The sequence below is a fragment of the Talpa europaea genome, assembly GCF_964194135.1.
Source record: "Talpa europaea genome assembly, chromosome: 4".
NCBI lineage: Eukaryota > Metazoa > Chordata > Mammalia > Eulipotyphla > Talpidae > Talpa > Talpa europaea.
Window position 1 is genome coordinate 144,791,251 of NC_140070.1, and position 17,042 is coordinate 144,808,292.

Here is a 17,042-nt window from a genome sequence, read left to right on the forward strand (position 1 = left end):
AGCTGGAGTGGGGCCACGCCCTGGGGGCATTTTCCTGCAGCACATCCTCCCTGCGTCTCTGAAGACTTCAGAGCCCCAGTCATCCTCCAAATGCCCTGCGCGAGGGCTTTCTGGCAGGTTCTAGACTTGGTTTCTGGAGCAATGCAGGCCAGGGCCGAGTCACTGGAATACTCTGCGTTTGCAGGATAGTCCGGGAGAGGCGCATGGGGTCAGTCTTGCATGGTGGGTTGGAAAGGCCTCTTATGGCCCCAAGAGAGTGGCTGCCAGCAGGGCCTTCCTGAGAGGACAGAAGCCCAGTGGCCACCTCAGATCATGGCGTTGGGTCTGCCTGTGCCTTGGCCTTTCCCCAGGGACTCTCCTGGGTGTGTCCTTCCCTCAGCGGCCTCGCTGTGGGGCCCATGAACACCTGGCCACCTTGGCAGCTGGGCTGTGCTTGAGCTGGGGGGTGGAGGCCAGGGGTCACCCCTGGATTCCCACTGCTCAGGGCAGGGCCAGGAGCCCCTGCTCTGCTGAGGCAGCATCTAGTCAACCAGAGACCTGGCATGCTGTAGGGGGTAAAAGTGATCCCTAGATTTGGCCATAGAGATGACCCCTAGGTTTGATTCTGAGATTTGCTAGTAAAGATGACTCTTACATTTGGCTGTAAAGCTCATTCTTGGGCAGGGCAGGTACCGAGCGAGGGATCTGGGGACGCCCCAATGCTGAGTCCATGCCTTGGGGAGCATATGGGAGAGCAGGGGGACACCGGGGATGGCGAGTGGGACCGAGTCGTTTAGGGCACCCAGGTGATCTTGGAGGCATAGGGAACTCAGCGGCTCCGCGCATGCTTGAGGGATGTTGGTTCTGAGATGCTCCTACGTGCCAGAGCATGGGGCGGGCCTCCACACTGCACTCCCTCCCCAAAGAGCATTCCCCGAGTATCCTGGACTGAGAGCCACGCTGGGTGAACCAGAGCAGGCGCTGGGTGAAAGGCCAGGGCCGAGCAAGACTCAGGACGTTCAGGGAGCCTTAGGCAGCCTGGCCTCCAGTGTGGCCAGGATGCGCCCTAGGGTCATGTGAGGACGTGGCAGGACAGTGCCAGGGAGGGGGGTATCCAGCCGCAGGGCAGTGGGTCATGTCACAGGCAGATCCTGTGTGCCCCACTTCACAGCAGAGAGGCCGGGACTGATTAGCGAAGTGGTAAGAACAGGACGGGCCACCGATCAGGACTGGCCCGATCCCCACCCCCTGGAAACCACTGGATGGTCCCCATCTGGAAATGCCTGGTTCTCCTGAAGACAGAGAGGCATTGAGCGCCCTGCCAGCTCACAGGGCAGGAAGCCAGGAGTCCTGTGGTCAGTTATGGGAGACACATGAGGCCCCGGACTAGAAGCAGTGGCCACTAGCACCACGCGGCTCCTGTGCGATGTCCCTTCAGGCCGCTCTCTGGACCTTGCCTCTCTGGCTCCAGCCCTGGTCCTAGAGTGCTGGGCCTTGGTCTGGCCTGTGTCTTGGTCTCTCTTCTCTGCGGCCCCTGGGAAGCCCGTTGTCCCACTCCTGGCATTGCCTTCAGCCGGGTGGCTGGGCTGTGCCCTCCCTGGGCTGCAGGGGCCATCTCACTTCCCGGTGACAGAGGACTGGGGTCACTGCGTCTTCTCCAGAGGCCCCACATAGTTCCCGTCCCTCCTGACCACTCGTTCTGGGTGAGCAACCTGGGGTTCCTCATCTCTCTGGCGTGCACGCCCCCTCAGCTGCTGATGGCAAGTCTCAAACGTGACTTCTAAAACCAGCTTCCTCCTGTCAGCCTTCAAATAGCTCTCCTAACGCCCAGCCTGGTGCTCCTTCCCAGCGGAGGCCTGTTTGGTGCTGGCCTGGCCTCCAGAGTCTGGGACGCCTCCCCTGTAGGGCCATAACTGGACACCACTGTGGTCCTGACAGCTGGGTGGGTTTGACTTTTTCCTCCCAGGAGTCGCATGAGGAAACAGGGTGCTCCGGGGTGCAGAAGCAAGAGCTTAGGGCCATCCTCGTGTGTTTCCAGGGCCTCTGGCCCCAAACCTTTTAGCAAGAGCAGCTCCCCATTCTGGGCACAAGCCACTGCCACACAGCCCGGCCCCCCACCAGCCACAGTGTGGGCCAGGGGACCAGAAGGGCAGCAAGAGGCGAGGGCCTGAGGGCGTGGCCAGACTGCTGACTGGTGGTAAGAAAGTCAAAGTGACCAATGAGGCAGCGGAACCCAGGAGGCCCAAAGAGAGGGGGGCTGTGTCTCCCCACAGAGCTCCACTCCCCGAAGGAAACAGGCCATACTTCCTACCAGAAGGGAGAGGGCTGGTGCAAAGAGCCCCCTCTGAGCTTTCAGGAGTCAAGGTTTATTTTTACATAGGTAAATGCATTAAAAAATAAAAGACAAAAATAAAGGGGGTTTTGGAGCAAAAAAAAAACAAAAACAAAAAACAAAAAACAAAAACCCTGGAGGAAGTCAAGGCCTTACCTGATTTGTTTTTGCATTCGATGTCATAGCCCGTGATGGGGCTGTTTCCATCAAATCCCATCGTCCACCTGAGGGTGATTGTTCGCGCTTTTACATCTTTGATCTCAATTTCGGGAGGGTCTGGGGGTTCTGTGTGACCAACAGGAAAACCCGGGTTGGTGCCAACGTCCCTAGGGCCTCAGACACTCGCGCACAAGCTCGGGGTCACAGAGCCTGCGGTTCTCCCAGGGCGGGCGCTCTGGACTCGGGAGCTCGTGTTATTTTCCATTCCGCTTCAGGGAGGAGAGATTCTAGTCTCCCCAACTGCCAGTCGGCCCAGCCCTGGCAGGGCGGCCCAACCAGAAGGACTTAGTGCCAGTCTCTTTGACTTTGGAATCTATGACTCAAGAAATATTTGGGCCCCAACAGTTAAACTTTCCTTTTTGTGGGGTTCAGTTAGCCTAAGGATCCTAGGGATCTGGACGGCTCCCTCGACACGGTCCAGAATGGCCGCGTGTCCCTCAGCAGGGCTGCAGATTCTTCTGAGCCAGCTCCGTTAGGGCGTGTCCCCTGTGCAGGGGGCTGCATCTTGAGGGGCTCACAGGCTCTGTGAGGCAGTGTCTCCTGACCCACTTCTCACAAATGTCCAGTTCCTGAGAATCAGGAGCTTTTTCCCAGCAAGCACAGCCGTGGACGCCGAGCCTGGGCAGACACTGGCGCGTTTCCTCTGAGCTGTCTCCTTACCTTGCACCGTGAGCTGAATTATTCCGCGGTCCTCCCCATAAGAATTGATAGCGTGACAGGAGAAGAATCCAGAATCTTCCCTTACAGTTGGCAAAATCTATGTGTAAAGCAGAAAGAAATCCATCTTATCCGCAGCAGGAGTGAGAGAACAAACAAAAGGGCTTTGGGCAGCAAACATCACTACACTCCTTCCTGCTTCCTCCTGCCCCAGAGCGTGCACACACGCGCACACATGCATGCACACACACACATGCACGTGCACACACACCCCCCTCTGAGAGCCAATTATTTCGGCATCATTGTAAATGTGCAGATGGCTAGATTCAAGCCGCATTAGCAATGTCAGCTGCCAGCTCGTTAATGGATATGTAATTTATGTCGAATTTCATGGTCAAGTCGATTTATAGTCCACATATCCATTTTTTTTCCTTGTAGTGTGCCTTTAAAACACCCAAAGCAACCTGCCCACAGAAGCAGATCTATAAATACTGCAGTGAAGGCTGGGTCCCCCGGGACTGCACAGAACCCTGCTCTGGGCTGCAGGACTGGACTCTGAGGGAATCGATATCGGTGTTTGAAACACAGGACTTGTTTCTTCCCACGTGTGGGCGGCCTCGCCTCGTACCACAGCCTCACTCAGCTAATTACCAACAAGGCTAAACAATAGAAGCGCCTGTAATACCTTTTTTTTCTAGCTTTTGGGATGCTATATCAGAGACAGAATTTTTTTATGTTGCATTTTTTTTTCCAAAGAAGCAAAGCCTGTTTTCTGTGTAGTATTATTTTTGTCCCAAAGCCTGGAAGTTAAAACATGCACAAAGCATCGGTGGCCGTCCCCCCAGGATTAACTGTCATTAAAAGACTCTATTTCTCACTTTTTTTTTTTATTACAGTTGAGTTCCCTGCCGTGTTCATAATAACGTTGGTCTTAATAACACGGTGAAGCGCTATTTTTGCAGGCTACTGGGTAATCTCGCTGTAGGAAGGAGAGAGAAGCAGCTTCATAAAGAAGTGCCAAAGCCTCGCTTGCTGTTTATCACCCCCGAGCACCCCTTATGTGGGACACACTCATCCTGCCGGCGAAGCTGGTTTCCAATCTGCCGCCGCCGTGGGGTTTTACCTGCAGGGTAGAAATCACCTCCTCTCCCACCTCCTTGGTGGACACGAGGTAACGGGCCATCTCGGGGTTGATGATGCGGTCCTCCTTCTCCCAGCGCACTATGATGGGCTTCTCCCCGTGGGCGGCGCAGCTCATTTCCTTCTTTTGGCCCTGAGTGGCCAGGGTGGTGTTTGGGTAAGATGTTATCATCGCAGGAACTGGAAACCCAAAGAAGGACAGAACTTACTTGGCGAAGCTTGACTCTCCCCCACTGAAGACTCAGCCAATTCACCCAGAAAGGGAAGTTTCTCTGGAAGAAAATTTGCTCATGAAACTGCTGAGTAAGAATCGTAGACAAAGTGGAGGGTGGGTGGCGGGAAAAATGAGAGACGGTGAATGAGCCTGAAAAGGAGTGGCTGCATGGGCGCCTGCTCAGGGGGCCTGGCTTCCCGTTGAGGGCGGACGTGGTTGGAGACTTAGTCTCCAAGGACACAGAGGAACAGGATTGTTCTCCCTGATTAGACTGGGAAGGACCCGTCCACTCAGACTTTTGCTTCTCTCGTTGGCCTCTTCTACGCTTCTCATTATGGTTTCAACTGTGGAAATAAAGCCTTGCTGGTCAACATAGGTGGAGCTGTAGTACTGCCAACCCCCGTACAGGTATATTTACATTACCTCACACACACACACACACACACACACACACACACACACACCCCTACAACCCGACACACTAGAGACAGTGGCACAATCATCATCATGCACGCATCTGCACAGCAGTCCTCACGCCCATTACAGTCATTTTCATTTACACTTGATCCCAGGCGACCACTCATGGACATTGTGTCCTTAGAGAGTGGCCTTTTCTGGACATTTCCTATAAATGGGATTATGCAGTGAGTGTTCTTTTGTGTCTAGATTTCTGACGTTGTGCACTGTTTATGTTTTCAAGGTTCCCTCATATTAGAATGTGTAAGTAGTTCATTCCTTCTTGTTGCTGAGTAATATATATATGATTTTTTTTATTTATTCAGCACTAGATGCATATTTGAGTTGTCTTCAATTTTAAAATATTATGAATAATGCTGCTATAGACATTGAATGAGAAATAAGCTAGCGCTCTTCTCCATTATCATTTTGGGATTTTTCTCTAGTAGGAGACCGAGGATTCTTCCTGAGTGGACCTAATCACAGGTCTGGACAACTGGGAAAACAGCATGTGTTTATAGAGGAAACAATGTCTGTAGGCTGGCTTGGGAGGTGGCAATGCTCAACGCATGTGGTTTCCACCAGACCCCGCATGCGTGATGGTTCCCAGGGGCTGGGAGTGATCAGATTCTACCCGGGAGCCACCTGAGCTCCAGCCCTTAGGTGTGGTCCCACACAGTGACCTGAGCACTCTGTGCCTCACGCTTGTCCTGTCAAATGGATTTAATGTCTGCTGACAGGGTTGAAGTAGCAGCCTGCAGCACAGAGTTCCACAGGGTCTCCCTCCGACAGCTGCCCCTTCTTGTCCCCAGGTGCTGGGCTCCTCGGAGGAGGCGTGGAGACGGGTTTTGATGGGGCCTGTGGTTTGCTCAGGCCTTTCAGCACAGCTTCCCTGAGAAGCCTAAGAAAGGACAGAGGGCTAAGTCATGCCTGAGGACACCAGCACCTCCAAACATGGCCCCAGTCACAGCACCATAAATACCTGTTGCAGGCCCCCCAAAGCTGGGAAATGTGAGTCTGAAATGTGACAGTCACATGCAATTTTGCTTTGCCCTCTGACACCGGGGTCCCGGGGCGGGGAAGGAGCCAGTTCCCTGCAGCCCCTGAGCTCAGCAGGGATGGGAGAAGCCCTGGTCTCACAGCCGAGTTCTGGAAACCAGCCACACTCAGCCTTCCTGGCCACGGGTGTCCGGAGGCATCCAGAGGCAAGGAGGAAGTTGCTGGCTCCGCGGCATTTGCAACAAGAAAATAAAATTTATAACCTGGCAGGGCAAGAAAAAACCAGCTTTCCCGTGAGTGCAGTGACCGTGAGCACTTCCCCGCCCGAGAGCGTTGTCACTCCCACTTTATATCCCACTTTATATCCCGGAGCGAGGCTGGAGTTGGCCTGGCAGCCCCTGGGGGGCCGGGGGTGGGGGGCGTCCTGGAGCCTGCGGTGCCCAGGCCCTGACTTCCTGCCACTTGGAAGCAGCCGAGTGGCCGCCGGGCTGGCTGCTCTCCGGGAGGGCAGAGGGGCCTGAGGACGCGCCTCCGCCCTCACCCGTGCTGGTCACCAGGCTCCTGCAGCCCCGGGCAAGCGCCAGGAGGGTGGCTGGGGTGGGCATGGGCTCCTCTCTGCAGAACTGCTCCCCCTTCACCCACGCTTCTCCCCTGAAGAGCCCCCGAAATGGGCACTTCTGCGTCAGGCACTAGAGTCGGCATTTGGTCAGAAGCACCCCAACGGGCCGACAAGCCTGGCTCTCCCTTCCCGCCTGGCTGCCGAGCCCTCGGAAGGAACAGCCACAGGGTGCAATAAACAAGGACGCAGACCGTGGCTCCGGGATGCCAGGCCCACGGCGGCCTTTCCCCTGTCGTGGTGGGGAGCTCCGTGGAGGCAGCAGCCTCTGCCCCACTTCCCCGCAGCACCGGATGCAGGAGCCGTGGGGGCCGGCGGAGCCCCTGCAGCCCCGGCGTCCCCACTAGGAGTCAAATCGGGGCTGTGGGAGGATTTATACCACCGTGGTGGGCAAGGGCTAGATCTGGGCTCCCGCGCCCCACCCCACGCTGGTTCTCTCACACGGTCCGGAACACTCAGGAGAGTCTCCCCGTGGGCATCACTGGCAGGGCGGCTCCGTCCCCGGCAGGCACCAGGAGGGGGGCCGACCCGGGTCAGTAGCAGCCTCCTTCCCAGCAGGAAAGCCTGCAGACAGGACCAGGCGTCACCGCGCTCTGGACAGGTCGCTCCGCGGAGGGACACACACGTAGGTTTCCCTTAGTTTCCAGTCCCAAATCACTGATGTGAAAGGGGAATTCTGAGCTTTGCTTTTCTCTTTTAATGACACACTCGGCGCAGGAGAGCCGTCGGCGTGTGTTTTCTTCCCTCCTCCCCAGCTCTGCCGCACACGCCCCTGGAGAAGGGGCAGCAGGAAAGGCCGCGGGGCCTGGAGGACCTCCAGGTGGGCTCCTGCCTGCCCTGACTGGGCCCGGCCCTCTAAGGGAAGGGGAGAAAGAAGCCAGAGGAGCGATGCGGCCCAGGTGCAGGAGTCCCCAGGACCTGCTCGAGCGGAGCCTGTCCCAAGTCCACCGGCTCATCCTAATCCAGGTCCCGGCCGGGAGGGTGCTGGCCTTCCCGGGCCCCCAGGCTTGCCTTGTCCCTCCAGGTGGTCAGCACAGAGGTGGCCAAGGGGCCACAGGGCTAAGAAGCAGGCGACCGGCTGCCCCAGCACCCCAGCCGGGGGGCCGAGGGGAGGGCCCAGCATTTCCTGGTGGGGCCCAGGCTGCTGGACACCTTATTAAAGCTGCTCTTCAGCAATATTTTTCTGCCACAAAAAGGTCACACATCCACCAAGATGAACAGCCGAGCGCCCACTGCCTGGCCTGCACGGGGGACTAGCACGGATGTGAAGCAATGCTTATTTTTGCTGCTGTCTCCCCAGCCCATCGTGGTGAGCTGGATGCACACTTTTCATTATTTTACTGAAATATAGACTCGGCGAGAATATTTTTCCTGAGGATACAGAAACACTAAGTCACCCTGTATTGACAGCCACGCTATTCACAGGAGCCAAGGCCGGGGCCCGGAGCGTGAGGCACACAGGGAACCCCACTCCCTCTGGCAGAAAGGGGGAGTCATGCGGGGCTCGAGGGTGCTGTGCTCAGACAGGGAAAGACAAGCACGTATGATTTCACTCCTTCGTGGAAGACAAAGAAACAAATAAACAGAAGGCCTTCCCTGGCGGCGCAAGGGGTTAAGCACAGCACTGTGACGCTGTCCGCAGCCTCTGCATCCCCGGCCGGGTTGCTGACCTGGCGCAGCAGACCTCTCCCGTCTCCCCGCTGCTCCCCTCAGCAGTGTACTTCGGTCAGTCTGCCTGTTCTGCTCCCCACTCCGACTCTGGTGAATCACCCCCTGCATCTATGGCCTGCACCCCAGCTCTTGTATGCATAAATACATAAATCTTTTTAAAAAAGCACCCACTGTTCTGTTTGCCTTCTGGGTGCTCGGGACTGCTCTGGGCACCTCCTCCGTGTGTTTCCTGCCCTGTTTGTGGCTGGTTTGTTTCACTCAGCGTAACCTGTTTGCTGTGCCTGAGCCTGTGCTGGAATTTCCCTCGCTTTAAGCCTAACGGGTATTCCACGGCGAGCAGGCCCACTCGCTGCCTCTCTGCTCTTGTAGAAAGATTCTTGGACGCTGCTTTGGCCCATCGCGAACAGCGCTCCTCCGCTGCCCGCCAACATGGCATTATCTGTGAACGAGTCTGCAGTGCGGGGCTAGGAGGCTGGGCAGGCCCGGGGGCCCGGATCTCCAAAGGCCAACGGGCTCGTTCTCGGTCTGGGGTCTCGGCAGTCGGCTTCCCCTCATTTCCTCATCTGGAAGAATGATGAACCTCCAGCCTCTGCGGCTGTGATGGGGTCGGCGGGATTAGGTGAGTGGCCCCGCTGCAGCAGGCAGAACCTCCCCCCTCTGCCCCGACACACAAAGTGCTGGTGTCGTGATCACGGCTGCAGAGGCAAACACTCCGCCTGTCCAAATACTGTTCCTCAAAGTTTTAGCACATGGGGCTGCCACCTGGGCTGCCCTCATCCCCATAAAGAAAATGATTCCTCCAGCCAGGAATGAGTAAGTTCTTAGCACCCACTAGAACATCTCCTCGCTGGCTTTGGTGCTGACATAATGAAGTTGCTTTGATTATGACCATTAATCTAACGTGAGCTCCGTGTGACGGGCCGTGCTGGATGCTCAGCTCCACGGCCTTCCGACGTGACTGGCCACGCTGGAGGAGGGACGGCACCTGCTTAGGGCCCCGCCTGCTCACGCTGGTCTCATTTCTAGTCACATTATTGGAAAAAAGTTCATCTATTCTGCATGATAAGTATGAATAGTGAGCAAAAGACATTAAAAGCAATATTTTCCTCCGGTTCACGCAGAGCTGGCAGATCATGTCTTCCGTGTTTTTTTCTTCCTGTCTGGTCTGGTACTTAGAGGCGAGGTTTTCGCCTAATGAGAACACTTTCTACTAATCAGGTAGAAAAGAAGAAGGCAAGTAGACTTTGATTCCAGCTGACAGTGATGGTGAAAAGAAAAAATGAAAAGAAAACAGGCAGTGTTGCCACGAAAACTTGGCTGAAATCCGGAATATTAATCAAAAATAATAATCAGGGATGCGTTAGCCTCTGGGTTTGCAACCTCTGCATGTTGGTATCTACTGCCAGCTCCCTGCCGAGTCCCTGGCTCCTGTGGGACTCACGGGGCATGGCGGGGAGGAGGTCGGTCACCAGACTGCGTGATGACAGCATGGGGGCTTTCATCCTGGGTGGTCCCCAGGGAGCCTGCCGTGGTGTCATCTGTCCACCCAGGTGGCCCCGGAGGACCCTCTGGCCACCAGCTGGCCAGGATCCACAGCTGGCCCTGCCTGGTCTGGAGCTTGGAAGTGGCTCCTCCTGCTTCCAACACAAGCTGACAAGGCTCTTCACAGGCAAGTCGTTTCCATGGAGACAGGGCCAGCAGTTTCCTGGGGCCTGGGGCCTGACACACAGAATAATTCGTTCCAAAGCCAGGTGCTTCCAGGCAGCTCTTCTTCATGGAGAGCGAAGAGAGGGGACAGCAGCCATGTGAGCCCCAGAGGAGGGACAGCTCGGGCTGTCATCACTGTCACAGCCCAGAACCAGGGGCCCCTGGGACTGAGGGCCTGGGCTCGCCCTCGCTAGCCTCAGGGATCCAGCCAAGGCCCAGGACTTGCTCCTGCCTCACACCCACACTACCATCCCAGACCATCAGGTCTTCACCCCGCGCTGGTCACCCCCACAGTTCTGCCTCACCTGATGCTCCCGTTTTCTGCGTTTATGTGGTCATCTGGATTTCATGTCTTATCATTTGATTATGCTAATATCCAGGACCAAAGTGTCCTTTTAAAAACATCATAATGGCGGTGACAGTCTCAGCTAGTGCGCACCACTCAGGCCCAACGCCGAGAATCTTCACAGTCTCATGGAGAGGCAGGTACCTTTTCATGCTGATATTCTGAGTGCAGAAATCAAGCACTGAGGTTGCACAGGCAGGAAGTAGTGGTCAGTATTTTAACATAGGCAGCCTCCACTTTTCCCGGCCGGTGTCCTTGAACAATTGAGCTGAGCCTGGCCAGTTGTGAGCTGACTATGTTAGCAGCTGTTGTCAGCATCCTTCTGTGTCTTCTTTCATTCTGTTATGGTTTTAGCTACATTGCATCTGTCATCGAGCTAACATCTATCTATCCACCTGCCTACCTACCTATCTACCTACTACTTTTCTTCTTACCTACCCATCCATCCACCCATCCATCCATCCGCTCACCCACCCACCCATCTGTCTGACGTGTCTATCCATCTATCTACACACACACACACACACACACACACGCTTATATACAGTGCCTGCGGACTTTGCTCTATCATATTTCTTCACAGGAATGTTCCACAGTATGGTTTGTTGGGGAAGTTTCGGACTTTGGCCATTGCAAACAATACAACTATGAGCATATCTGTACATGAACTTTGCGTGTATGTGTGTGTATATATACATTTATAAATTCACAACCAGGAGATATATTTGTCTGTAATCTATACATACACACAGACGCGTGTGTATGCACGGTTGTGTGCATGCATGTATCTACCGTTCTCTTAACTTGACAGGACAGTGCCAAGCAGCTGTTCCAAGCTGCACAGATTCACAATCTCACCTACTATCGCTGTTACTAGTCTGATGTCAACAGTGGCTCTTCAAGAGTGCCCCTGACTCAGCAGCAGAAACAGCACCTGGGAACATGCTAGAAACGCACACTCTGAAGCTGGGAATGTGTTTGAACAAGACCCTGGAGATCCCGGAGCATCCTAAGGCACAGGCACCATTACTGCAGGGCCTTTCTCTGCGCCAGTCTTGTCCCCAGCCCCCCTCTGCTGCCTTACTCTGGCATCCTGCCAGAGGCTGTGGACAGAGCATGGGGGCTGTCAGCAGGAGTGGGTCCCCCGCTCTTTGCCTGGGCTGCTCGACAGCTGTGAACTCAGCTGAGCATTGGCACCGGAGGTGGGTCCCGGGGGCTCCACCCCTCCCCGTGTCCAGAGAGGCTTCAGGACCAAACGCTGCAGGAAAAGACCTTCCTGACTAGACAGGCTGGTGGCGGTTGGTGTTTTCCCCTCCAGCTGACAGAGGGCCCGGGGGGCACGCGCATTTTAGTCTTCACGTGATGCGGTTTGTTCTTTTTTTAAAAAAAAAACTCTAAATTTTATTTTTTTATTTTTATTTTTTCGTTTTGAGCATTTTTAAAATTTTTATATTTTTTTTACATCATTTTTCATTTTTGCACAATGTGTGCATTTTCATCTTGGTTGTAGACCCCATATAATTCCCCCTCCCCCGTTTTGATCTTACTCACTCCTCCCCACTGTAGTGTGTCTCTGGTTTATAGCTGATTGCTGTTTTGATTTTTACTTTATTATAGTCTTTTTCCTGGACCCTTGTTTAGGTTTTCTAGATTCCTGCGATGAGTGAGACCATCCAGTATTTTTCTTTTCCTTTCTGGCTTATTTCGCTGAGCATGATCCCTTCCAGCGCCATCCATGTTGCTGCAAATTGCATGTGTTTATCTTTTTGATTGCTGAGTAATATTCCATGGTGTCTATGGACCCCATCTTCTTGATCCAGTCATCTATTTTTGGGCATTTGGGCTGTTTCCAAAGCTTAGCTATTGTAAATAGTGCTGCTATAAACATAGGGGTGCAGGTGTTCTTTGGAATTGATGTTTCTGTGTCCTTTGGGTAAATACCTAGGAGTGGAATTGCTGGATCCTATGGAGCTCTATGTTTAGTAGGTCCAGAAATCTCCACACAGCTCTCCATAGTGGTTGGACCAGTGTGCACTCCCACCAGCAGTGCAGGAGAGTTCCTTTTCTCCACATCCTTGCCAGCATTTGTTGTTGTTAGTTTTTTTGATATGTGCCATTCTCACTGGTGTAAGATGGTATCTCATGGTAGTTTTGATTTGCATTTCCCTGATTACAAATGATGTTGATTGAACATTTTTTCATATGCCTGTTGGCCATTTGCATTTCTTCTTTGGAGAAGTTCCTTTTTAGCTCTTCTGCCCATTTTTTGACTGCATTTTTTTTGTTTGTTTTTGTTGAGTCTCATCAGCTCTTTGTAGATTTTTGTGATCAGTCTTTTATCATTAGTGTTGTGTGCAAAAATGTTCTCCCAATCGGTGGGGTGTGTGGTTTTTACAAAGCCTGTGTACTAAATAAAGCCAATTGAAAAGTAAATTTCACTTATGCAAGGTCTAAATGAAGTATTCATGAATTGGGTGGTAACAGAATGGCTATATCCATCGTATCACCCAGAAATTTGATCTCAGAGATTTTTAAAAAGGAAAAAGGGAGCGCTTTTTGACGTGCTCACTGGTTATGTCAGGAATAGTGTGACAGTCTGCTGGCTTCCCCAAGCCTGGGCCTGAGTGTTTTCCAAGGGGTTGCTGCAGAGGCTGACAGACAGGTGTGCATGTGTGCATGTGTGCATGCCTACATGTTTTGCACATGTGTGCTGGAGCATGCCTGTGTGTGATTGTGTGTATGCATCCCATACACACAAGTGTGCACCAATGTGTCCACATGTGTGCGTGGGTGTGCTCATGTAAGCACACCTGTGTGTATGTGTGTGTATGCACATGTGTGTTGGAGGTCTGGAGGAATCTCTGAGCCCCCAAGGCCTTTAAATTAGCTTAAAGTCGTTCTCCCAAATTTTAGAGGAAGCCAGGAGAAGTGCATTTTTAATTACTGGAAATAAGCACACAGCTCTATGTATATAAAGAGCTTTCTCTCTTATAAACAGCTCAAACACTCTCGCAGTATTTTATGGCTTTGCTAAAGCAGCAAGTGGCTGAGAGTCTATGTGGATGCAAATAACAGCAAGGATTTTGCAGGAGAACAAACAACAGAGTTAAACCCAGCCTTGTGGGACCCCAAACTAGCTGCCTTGTTCTTCTTAATTCAAAGTGGGGGGAAATTCTCCCCACATCCTGAACTTGGTAGGACAGATGGCTAAAGGACAAAGAACTGGCAGTGGGTGGGCACAGGTGCGTCATGCCTGTGCCAGCGCCCATGAGCACCGGAAGCAGCACTGCCTTTGGCTTGGTGCTGGGGTCCGCGAGCTCCAGAGACATAGGTAGAATCAGCAAACCCTCATAGGGCACATTTTTGGGGACACGCTCAGTGGGATGGCTGGCAGGCAGCTTCTCCCGCTGTCACCTGTTACGGTAGCAGCAGCCAGGGTTTGGCAAATGACACTGTTAATCAGGAGACATTTTGACCCACTGGCTCCTGGGAGTTTTAGATTTCAGAGGTTTTTGAAGCCACATGTGTAACTGTCCCTCCTTGGGAGGTGAGGGGCACGCGCTGCAGTGTGGAAGGCTCCAAATGAAGCAGAGACCCATGAGGAGGAATCAACTCTCAGGAAAATGAGCGCTGCCAAGTGAGAGGTACCAGGGGGACCTGGGCAGTGCACACTGGGGACTCAGCAGGTTTCATTCACGGCTCATCTATGCAGGTCAGTGGAGTGACTTGTTCTTGCAACACATGGTCTGAGCTTAAAAGCCATGAAAATTGACCTGTTCAAGTACTGAAAATATCTCTTTTACGATACCCCCAATTCTTGTCTTTATAGATATTTGAATTGTATATTTTCCTGTATAAGGAATAGATACAGCAAACATTTAAGCATGTTTCAAAATATGCAGCATAGTAAAGAATGACATGGTTATCTCTGCCTGCAAACACAAAGCAGGTTGGAACTGCAACGTCCCATTAGGTAGGAGGTGCGGTTCGGTGTGGCAGTTGTGCAGCCAGACAGGCTAGGTGCCCAGCTTTCTGGGAAGCCAGTTTAGCCACGTGTAACACAATTTTGCCTCAGCGCATCTTTGACACTGCTATTCCATTTCAGTATTTTATCCAAAAAAATCAATTAGTGATGTGCTTTATATTGATACAGAAGATGTTCATTGCAAGCTTATTCTCATAGAAACCTTTAGCCATGTCATAAATGTTCCTGATTCTGTAAATAAGAAATTAGATAGAGGCACAGGATCGAGTATTACACAGCCATTTAAACACTGAAAACAATACTTTAAGCCACATCAAAATACTGCGTTTGCTGGGCGACCCAGCAGCACCCGCGGGCCGGCTCCAGCGGCTCCCTCACTGCTGGGCTGTGGAGGCTGTGGAGGAGGGAGGCCCAAGATGAGGGTCCCAGCAGGCGGGGCTTCTCCTGAGCTCTCTCTGCAGCACGGCTTGGCTCGGCCTCGCGCTCGCTGTGTCCGCCAAGGTGCACCTTGGGGTGGCCTCCTTCAAGACCCTTCCTGCCCTGCAGGGCGCCCGCCGGCCCCACCCTCAGGATCTCATTTACCCTCTGTTACTTTTGCAAAGGGCCTGTCTCCCAATATCATCGTCACATTGAGGGTTAGGGGTTCAATCTATGAACTTGGGGGTGACACGTGTCAGTCCATTAACAACGCCAATCATGTATTACTGATGGAATAAAAAGGTCTCTATGGCATGATCGCTGTTGGCCCCTCCAGGCGAGCCACGGACCTCTCTCCTTCCCGGCCTCTCTTTCTCTCTCCCCTCACCTCTTCTTATGTGGAAGTCAATCTCAACATCTGTATGCAGGAAAATTAATAAAAATCAAGCTGCCTTAAAGATAGTAAATGTATCAACAGTGGGGGACAACGGGTAACACCCACTTTTTATTTCATTCTGATTTGTCTTGAGTGTTTTTTAAGAAACACCTTTACTTCCATCCGCAGAAAACACTGAAATGATTCTGGTCTTGACTTGATGATTCGTGCACACCTCAGGCTGAGCCCAGGCCCCATGACTATATCTCAGACTCTGAGCAGACGTAACCCCTGGAAAAAGACGCACCCAGCTGTCTTGGAGCCTTTGCTCAGGCCTCTTCCCCGGGTACCCTGCTGGAGGGGTCAGGCCGGGACCCCAGGGTCAGGGTGGAGCAGCCCAGCGGGACCGGCGTCCCGGGACGGCAGGCTCCTCCTGAGCTCTGCTCGCCCACAGGTCTGGCAGCTCGGCCCACGGGGCTCGAAGGGCTGCTCAGCGCAGAGATGAGCAACTTCGATCCCTTGGGAGAAGCTGTGAAAGAGGCACATTTCCTTCCATCTTACACCCAGAGGAACATCCTGGCTGTGGCCTGTGGACACAGGGTGTCTTAGCAGTGGGTGGAGCTCCCTGGGGTCACAGGCCCCATGCACAGGCCTCGGCAGCCTCTGGCTGGCAGGCACCCCCGATGCCCTCTTCCCTCTCATTCAAACCAAACAGCAACACCCAAGGCTGAGCTTCCCTCCAGGAAATCTGAGGCCTGCTGGCTGGGGTGGGGACACCCCTCTACCTCCACGAAGGAAAAGGCCTCAAAACAAGCAGCCCGTGTGTGGGACACAGAGAAAGCCAACCAGGGTTGGAGGCAAACTGTCAAGTCAACCTTGGCGGCTGCCTGCAGGCCCGAGGCACGGGGTGTGGGGGAGAGGGCGGGGCCAGAAGGGGGGCAGGGAGCACAGTGGACTTGGGGTGCCTCCGTGGTGGGAGGGAGGGTGACCACACCTGAGGGGGTATCCTTTACTGTAAAAAATGAACAAAGATGTAAAATAATGCTACTTTCTTAAAAAATAAATAAACAAAATCAAACAGCCCTAAAGATAAGGTCTGAGCTGCTGTGATTTCTTGGACTCTGGGCACAGTTGCCTGAGGGGGCCGAAGCTGAGAGCCGGCAATCAGGATTGATTGTGGAGACTTCCGTGGGCTGGGGAGGGGGCTGCAGCCGCGTGGGCATCCTGCCCGCCGCCCCCATCCCCCCCTGCAGGGACCCTCAGAGCCGGGGCCCTGCAGAAGGGTGCACCTGCTTCCCCTTCACAGCCTGTGGCGGGAGCTCATTAGGGAGGCGGGGCCAGGGACTGGTACCAGCCCAGCTGGGACATTTAGGGGCATCTCCCACTTTGGAAAGCTCCGCTGAAGGGTGACAGGTGGTGAGGGTTGAGTTGTATCCTATCGCCCCATTTGGGCTGCTTGTATCTTATCATCCTGCTCCCAGCTGCAGCCCCCCATGTCTGGGTGCGTCACCCGACCCGCCACCTCCCCATGGACAGAATGGAAACACATGTGCAAGGCTGGAAGCACCCCAGCTTGCGGCTGTTGACTGCAGCAGCCCCGGGAAATGAATGCAACTCCTCCAGGATTTAAGTAGTACCTGGTGTCCCTCTTCATGAATCTTTACTTATCGTGTCATGCTTTCAACTTCCTAGTACATGCTTTGCTTTATTTTGTGTGTCAGGCTACATTTCTTCATCCCAGAAGCAGAAACCTCAAAAGACACAGACAGGATGTGCGTCCCCAGCAGAGAGCTCTGGACAGCTTCAGAACTGAAGTTTTCCAACTTCGGTTTCCATACACGGACAACAAGATCCCTGAGCCCGAAAGGTTGAGCAGAACTGGAGATTCCTCCCCAGCCCTGGAAAACGCTCCGTGGAGAAAGACTTCT

The 17,042-nt window shown here is 53.5% G+C and overlaps 1 protein-coding gene across 1 annotated transcript in view; it reads right to left on the minus strand.

Moving 5' to 3' along the window:
- DSCAM (DS cell adhesion molecule) overlaps positions 1 to 17,042 on the minus strand; it is a gene marked incomplete at its 5' end in the record, with an annotated part of 429,780 nt that overhangs the window by 111,130 nt on the left and 301,608 nt on the right. Inside the window, 3 exons of the mRNA XM_084231592.1 lie at positions 2,468 to 2,596; positions 3,191 to 3,287; positions 4,311 to 4,507. Coding sequence (XP_084087718.1) covers positions 2,468 to 2,596; positions 3,191 to 3,287; positions 4,311 to 4,507 — 423 coding nt within the window. The remainder of the gene's footprint in view (positions 1 to 2,467; positions 2,597 to 3,190; positions 3,288 to 4,310; positions 4,508 to 17,042) is intronic.